A 7,788-nucleotide genomic window follows, 5' to 3' on the forward strand; every position below is an offset into this window, starting at 1 on the left:
TTTAGGACTTATTCCTGTTTTCACACTTGTGTAGGATTCATATTGTAACATAAATGACTTCCTAACTAGTTGTGTTAGCTTGTTGCACAACCTGCATTTTTCTGTCTGAACTTGACCTAGTCCAAGAGAGTAGTAAACAAACCTTGACAGGCAGTCTATTTTATTACGTCTGAACCCAACTTGTGACTGACACAGTTAATAACCTGAAGCGCTATGTTTTTGTTCCCCAGTCATGCAGTTATGCAAGTTATTTTAACACATTAATCTCACTAAAAAAACCTGAAAACACAATTTCATTTGACATGACCAAACCCTACCCAACCCTGACATTTTGAAATTTTTGGCTGAACCTGAATCCCGAGTCTGGGTCCGGTGTCCATGCTCTGGTTGTGAAAAATCATGCTCATACATCCAGGCATTTAAAGTAAACAGAGTAAACTTCACATCTTAAGCAGGTTCATGTGAGACAGCCATAGTGTCAAACTGTGCATATAAACATATTTCTTCACAGGGAAGGTAAATTATCCACACAACACATTCTTGAGTGGGCATTAAGGTTGATTTTTCTCTCAATAACACTGAATCCTCCCGTCAATCTGTGAGTATTGTAAAAGCTTACACATCCCCTCAAACCGAGGATAACACAATGGTGCCCTAGGGCCTTTTATTTCCAGCAGTTGTGGCTGTCAAAGGGCGACTTAATGGCAAATACAGTTGTCTCTTCGATGCCAGACAGACTGTGCAGTGTGAAAACACTTCATTCAGCAGAGCCTGGGAGAGATGTCTTCATGCCTGTAATATAAATTCCCCTCCTTGTTCTCAGGCCCTGTAATCTCTCAGTTTTTGGCTCATGGCTGTAGAAACAGCTGGAAGCACTCACATCAGCTGTCATGTAGAAAAGAGAGCAAACTGTTGTCCTTTTTCTTAGATCAGCACTTATTTTTCATTTCTGCTAATCTCTGTCTTTCAAAGAGCCACTCTGTTCTATTCCCTTAAGATTTTTTTTCCCTCCGAAAAAGCAGTTTTATAATCTACAAGAAAAGTGGAAAAGGGATGCTGCTTGTCCAGACATTTTTTCATGCTGTCAGATTTTTAAAGAGCAATTTGTTGATAAAGAGAAGACTTGGTTTACTGCCATCTTAGTACAATTGAGTAGACAATATTTTAGCTATGGACACACAGCACATAAAGGTGAAAAATATGGTCGATCTAGTCCAGTCTGTCTTACAGCTGTATGGGATGACTGTTTACAGTCTGAGTCTCCAAAGACATGGTCAAGTCCGATGTCCTCCATCATTAAACTCTAGAGAAGTGTTTATTTTTGCGCTGACCTCACGTACCCAAGTTCCCCCTATGAAGAGGAAGTAAGCCACAATACTGAAAATATATTGTGACAATGTGTCAAATAACCAGCTGCATTATGTTTTCATAGAAATATTTCAATAAAATATACACATCTAAGTAGCCGTTTTTAGTTGATGTTACCACCATTCAAAGCTTATTGTTATGTAATGATACTGCACATTTGATTAAAAGATTACAGGCCGGGGTTCAAAAGCCATCCCATGCCACACTTGAGGGCATATTAGAGGCCCTTAAGAAGCTCAGTTACTTTATTGTGAAAGAGTAACCAAGGCTACGTGCCAGATGCGAGGCTCATCAGTCACATGCATGCCAGTTAAGGAAATCTTTCATTTCTAGCGTGTAAAATGTTTTGGGGAGTTGTGTAAAAGCAGTGTTGAGGAGGCCCTTTCAGGTCACCAAATCTGGGTGGAAGGTACAGCGCAGTGAAGAAAAAAACAGTCATTTGCAAAGGTCAGTACATTTATTCCAAACTCGCATACAGACATCTGTCTCACACATTATCAAGTTGAAGAAGACCTGAGCTTCTCCAGAAACCCGCAGAAAAGATCCTCTTTTTTTTCTAGTTAGAACAGCATCTAAATACATTATTTTTTAGATAACACATTTAAAAATCTTCTGCTGTTATTGCAATGTGTATTGCTGTTATAGCTGTATAACATATGTAGTAATTTAGTAATAACCAACTTGATCTACAAGAATATTTTGATTCCAATGCAAGGTGGACCCCAAAAGAGATTTCTTGTCTCGAGAAAGGCTTTAAGTATAATGCCCAACATATTAATATCAAAAAACTCCCTGAGTGACATTATGTGCAGATAGCTTCTTTGCTGTGTATAGGTTACTCAGAAATGGTACATTAAGTACCAGCAGACTGAAGAGTTAAAAACCAGTGAGCAGCTTTTCTCATGAAAGCACTAACTGTAGCAGATATGGCTCAGTTCCTTTTTTCTGTTTTGTCACTCCTATCAATATTCACATGTCAACAAAACAGTTTGTGGTTTTCAAATCTTGTTGAAAAGACAAAATACAGATCTGGTAGATGTTACATAATGCATACAGTGAAGATTAGATAACCTTTGTAGGAGGAGAATTAAAATAAGATTGCTTGATATTAATCAAATTGGTGACTGATTCCTAAAATGCAGTAAAATGATGAGGCTCAGTTCAGACTCCAGTCTGAAATGGACCAGCTTAAATTCTCAGGTTCTGATGACAGGACTTTTGACTTTTGTTGATCATCTTTAAAGCAAATCAAATGTTTTGTTGATTTCCTCAAGTGAGTCCGAATAATGGTGGGGCAAGAGGGAGAGTTAATATTTACATAATCCCGCTACTACCTCCATCGATGTGTCACAAAAATCGGGTGATTTGATTGGATGCTATTACTCCCATTGCAAAGATGAATAGATGAAAGGTTAATGAATCTTATAGTACTTAGGTGCTGACAAAACTTTGCTATTGCTTTCGTAGTCTTGCTGTTGAATACCATGATGGCACGCTACTTGGGATTCGTTCACAATACATACAGCCTGTTTTTTTTCAAAATGAAACGAAGTCCTTCAAAAACACTTGCATCCCCATTAAATGGTGACCTGCCAATCAGCCAGGTAAAAATTGCGATAAGAGACATCCGTCCTCTGTCACTGTTTATCTCCAAAAATATTTTGTGGAGACAATTTTTTAAGCTTTCCAAAGATGTAAAAAAAAGGTGACATCTAGTGAAGTCACTCCAGTTTTCTCAGGTTCATCACAGGCCAAAGTTCAGATCAATGGGGTTTAATCGTCCATTTTTCATTCACTGACTTGATTTCTTTTTTTTCTATGAAAACTGGCCTCAGAGCCACTGTAATCGCATACTCTACCCTCATGCATGACCCATTCACAGTGAAGTTCTCTGAGGAGAAGAGAACAATGTGTCATTTTTGGCTTGATGAACGTTGACGTTTTTCCTGCAGCTCTTTTTCCTTTTCCTGCTGCAGCTTCTTCTCTCTCTTTTTCTCCTCCTTGGCCTCCTTGTACTTCCACACAGGAGGCTCCAGGTAGCCCCTCTGCCTTTTCTTCTTTTTCTCTTTCTTTGGAGTGGGCTCGCCAGATTTTGTCACTTCAATCTTAGGAATACAGCCTGAGGGGAAGATGCTGTTTCTATGTGCCATGCCGCGGGGAATGAAACTCCTCACACCACCTGGCATGCTCTCCCTGCGCTCTGACTCCTGGCAGCAGGAGGTCAGAGACACAGAGGTGGCTGACATAGTGGTTGGAGAAGCTGAAATGACAGAGCCTTTACTGTGGGATACTGTGCTCTCTTCCAGCTCCTTGCTGTTATGCTTTTCAAGCAGTTCAGGGATGGCAAACCGTCGCTTACCCATCTCTGGTGGGCTGTTGGGACAGAGTGGACGGCAACTGGTGGCTATTAGGGGGCTTTGGATGCCTGTAGTCATCCGCACCATATGGTCCATGACTCCGTCGTCTTGGGGTTCCTGAGGGAAGCTGAAAGAAAGGCTGTCTTTTAAGCGCTGCCTCAGTTTCTGACTGGGTGTTTTGCTGGCTGTGGACTTTGCTACCAGTTGCTTCAGCTCTGGCCACTCTGGGATGTAGCTTAGACAGAACTGCTCAGCAACAGGATGAGCCTCCAGGCGGCGTATTCTTTTGATAGTCTCAAACCCTCCTGTTCTAATGATCCAGTCCTTAAGACCTCTGCCTTGGACCATGTCTGTTGCATTTGTATCAGCACCTGCACATGAAAAGGGAAAAGAAAGATGAGAATGTAATGAAAACAAGGAAACAAGTTAATTATCGTTGGATGCTGAGGGCTCCCGCAACTCAGCAAAATTACCCCATCATGTGGTTGTTTTGGAGCACAGTTCGTTAAGTATGTCTTTAATGTTACGGAAGTAAATCTAGTCATGTTACAGAATGCAGTGAAGCGCAAACAATACTACATCAGACAAGAATCCTACAGATTGAGCCCATTATTTGAGAGAAATGTATCTATTTTAAAGCCTAAATTAACCAATTTAATCCATAATCAATCAAGGCCCAAAGATAAATCCAAGAACACTGGATATATTTTTTTTATTTCCCACATGGCTCCAGTTTGCATGTAAATACAACTAGATCATGGACTAATGTTTCTTTAAATCTGTCTCTGACATAATTGGACTTTGGAGAGGAACATGGTTGGATTTTTTTTATAGTGCTATACTAAATGTGTCTCTGTACAGTTAACACATGACTAATCCCTGTGGCCAAGAGAACAACCAGATTAGTTCTCAGATCAGATGTCCTGGTTTACCCTGTATATCACATGCATTCAACATTTATAGTTTTTAATATATGTTTTCCTGGGCATATGACATGTACACAATAGCCAATAGTCTGGCCCAACTGCCTCTAAATAATTATACTGTCTGTGTGTGGACACATACTAGATGTTACTCCTACGTTTATAGGAAGTCTTGTGTGGCATAAACCTACCATGCATTATCAGGGCGGATACACACTCTTCTCGGCTCTGCAGGCCTGCCTTGAGGAGGGCCGTGAAGCCCCGCGGATCCCTGATCTCAGTGTCCACACCAGAGTAGTAGTTAATGATATAGTTTAGAATGTTGACAAAGCCTGGATTGAAAACACAACATTTATGTTGATATGGTAGAATTAACGTGAGACTAGATATTGAGGTGATGTGCTGTATGTGTTATCAGGCATACCTGCCTGGGCAGCAATCATGAGGGCAGTGTTGCCATCGTTGTCTTGGTGGTTGATGTCTATTAATGGACACACGTGGAGCAGGGTGACGATGTCTATGTAACCCTTGGCCACAGCCAGCATCAGCCCATTCTGAGGGGGAACAATGTAGAAATAAATTGAACATTGTAAAACTCTTTTATAGCTTTATTGGAAAGGACATCTTAGAGAGGGAGGAAATGAGGTGAGAGAAGCTCATAACACTCAGCAAAGGGGCACAGATCAGCTTTCAAACCCAGGGCCCCTACGGGCGAGGACATAGCCTCTACCAACTGAGCCACTGGGATGCTCCAATAGTTCACCTTTATCCTAAACCATAGATTTCTGAGGTTGTATCAAAGTCACTTTCCTTGAGAGATAAAAAGGAATTCAAATCCAGCTCACCCTGCCATTGATGTCCAGCTCCATGGCCTCTTCTTTCGTGACACCTCTCTCCAGGATCCTGCGCAGGGATGTTGGGTCATTCTTAGCGCAGGCCTCATACAGCGTTTTAGCTGGCTCCGTATTCTTTTCATCCCCTTCGTATTCGGGGAGCACCGAATCATCAGAAAGCACACTCCCCGAGTCAGAATCATCCAGGAGGATCTCCGAGTCCTCAGATGGGCCTGCGCCCAGGTGGGGGTCATAGTTTGCAGTGGCCATTGGACCCCCCTGGGTTCACAGCTGAGTGTCAGGTCTGCTGCACACTGACCATATCTTTAAAAAAAACCACACATTTTCATTTTGTAGCCTTTACGCAATGCCTCTGAATTCAGAGATAGAGCTTCAACTAACTTTTATTTTCATTACCAGTTAATCTAATAGTCCAAAACCAAATTACTCATATACAATCATAAATGACAAAGAAAAGCAGCAACTCCTCACATTTAAGAAGCTCGAACTAGCAAATCTTTGACATTTTGGCTTGATTTTTAGAATAGTTTATATTTTTGTCAGCATTCTGCCAGCAGAGATAAGATTAGGGGCACGCTGCAACACCGACGATGTCATTTTTTATTCAGATATTTCCATTTTTGGGTGCAGAACTTGGCTGCTGAACAAATGCTGCACATATGACGGTGCTGATAAGTGTATGATAAGTGTTAATAATTGTAGAAATATTTGTGTGAGAAGGGCAAATCATTTCAGCCTTTGAAGCTTACATGTGAAATAGATTTAAAAACCTGAGAGGGCCATGTCTAAGTGCCCGATGCCTAAAGAGGATAAGGAACCTCATGTCACCTCACTGATGGGGGCGACTGATCTGCAAGTCTGTGATTTAAAAGATGAGCAAGCAAACATGCTTTTTGCCAATGTTTGCTCACTACCCCAGCACATTATAGAATAAAAGAAGAGTTATGACTCTGAGGGCAAGCTAATTTTTTCAACTATATTTATTAAAACCATCTAACAATGTAATAACAGTAAATAGAAAAGAAATGCTCTACATCTGCAGAAGCTCAGTCTGTGAATAATGTGAATGAAGGCATAGTAGGAGGAGTGTACTGGGTCGAGAAAGGCCATATGGTGCCGAAAGCAATGACATGCCAGGCTAGTGACAGCATCTGTCATGGTGTCTTAACCGTGACACACTGCTCTGCACTACAAATACACTGTAGTATCCAGTGGTTTTCTAGTCTAAATCAATAAATTAACCAAGGCAATTCTCACAAATGTTATTTTTGTATAAAACTAGGGATGACACTGTTACTCAAGGCTCAGACTTAAGATGGGATACACTTCTTAATGTTTTAAAGGAGCTGCTGCTGGGAGCGAGAAAGAGCTTGACTGCTTTCCAGTGAGGGATTGTAGGTTGCCTTGGCCATGCATATATTAGGGCATCATATCCACATTTGGCACAAAGTCACCCAGACATGGCTTTGCACTTGCTGACAATGATTCCATTAAAGTTATTAGAGTAACAGCATCTTGAGGGTAAGCTCATGCAGAATGCTAGATAGCGCTGCTCAACTCCTTCAATCCCACAAACATATGTTTCTGTTTTGGTTCATGCAGAACAATGAATGTAACTATCACATAAACCTCTGCACAAACACAGAAAGCTCCTACTCTAACTCTGTGGCCTACACTTCCTGCTGAGCAACACCTTGCAATCTGGTTAAGCTCCTTCATTTGAGGCTAAAAATGATCTGTCGGAACAAAAAGAAATAGTCAAAGTCTCACCCTAAATCAATCCAGCCATGAGTTAGTCCTCTTCTCCTTTTTCTTTCTCCTGCTGTAGTTGGTTAAACCATCATCAACCACTCTTCCTGTTGGCTCTTGGTGGAAACTGGTTTAGTTCAAGTTCCCCATTCTGACTCCAGCTGAGTGCCTGCCCCCTCCCTCCATCTCTTCTTCTACTGGCCAGTTAGGTTGCCTCATCAACTGGCAATCTGTCCAGGTCCCAACATAGACTCTGCTGTCCTAAGTCATGCAACATGCTCTCTCCCTCTCATCCTGATTACAGAAGATTTAAGGATTAAGAGAAAGAAACAGGCAGCAGCCAACCTTGCTCTCCTTACAGTCTGTTGAGTTAGTCTGCACCCCCCCACCCCCTTCTCTCACTTGTCTCCACAGCTCTCTCAGAATCTGGACATCCACACAGCTCTCCTCTGCCCGTCTGTTCTGTCACAGCAACCACCTCTAACCATCCAAATAAGTGCTGTGACTCAATCATGGAGGCTAGGACTCCCAAATCTG

The 7,788-nt window shown here is 41.6% G+C and overlaps 1 protein-coding gene across 1 annotated transcript; it reads right to left on the reverse strand.

Annotated features, from left to right (window-relative positions):
- Nucleotides 1–1,806: 1,806 nt before the first annotated feature.
- ankrd33aa (ankyrin repeat domain 33Aa) lies at nt 1,807–7,410 on the reverse strand. The gene is made up of 5 exons (XM_030422169.1): nt 7,273–7,410; nt 5,494–5,805; nt 5,073–5,202; nt 4,840–4,980; nt 1,807–4,096 (listed from the first exon to the last, which is right to left on the reverse strand). The coding sequence occupies exons 2-5, from the start codon at nt 5,749–5,751 to the stop codon at nt 3,282–3,284; spliced, it is 1,344 nt and encodes a 447-aa protein (XP_030278029.1). The 5' UTR covers nt 5,752–5,805; nt 7,273–7,410; the 3' UTR covers nt 1,807–3,281.
- Between the last annotated feature and the right edge of the window lie 378 nt (nt 7,411–7,788).

The sequence above is a fragment of the Sparus aurata genome, chromosome 7 (genome assembly GCF_900880675.1).
Source record: "Sparus aurata chromosome 7, fSpaAur1.1, whole genome shotgun sequence".
Taxonomy (NCBI): domain Eukaryota; kingdom Metazoa; phylum Chordata; class Actinopteri; order Spariformes; family Sparidae; genus Sparus; species Sparus aurata.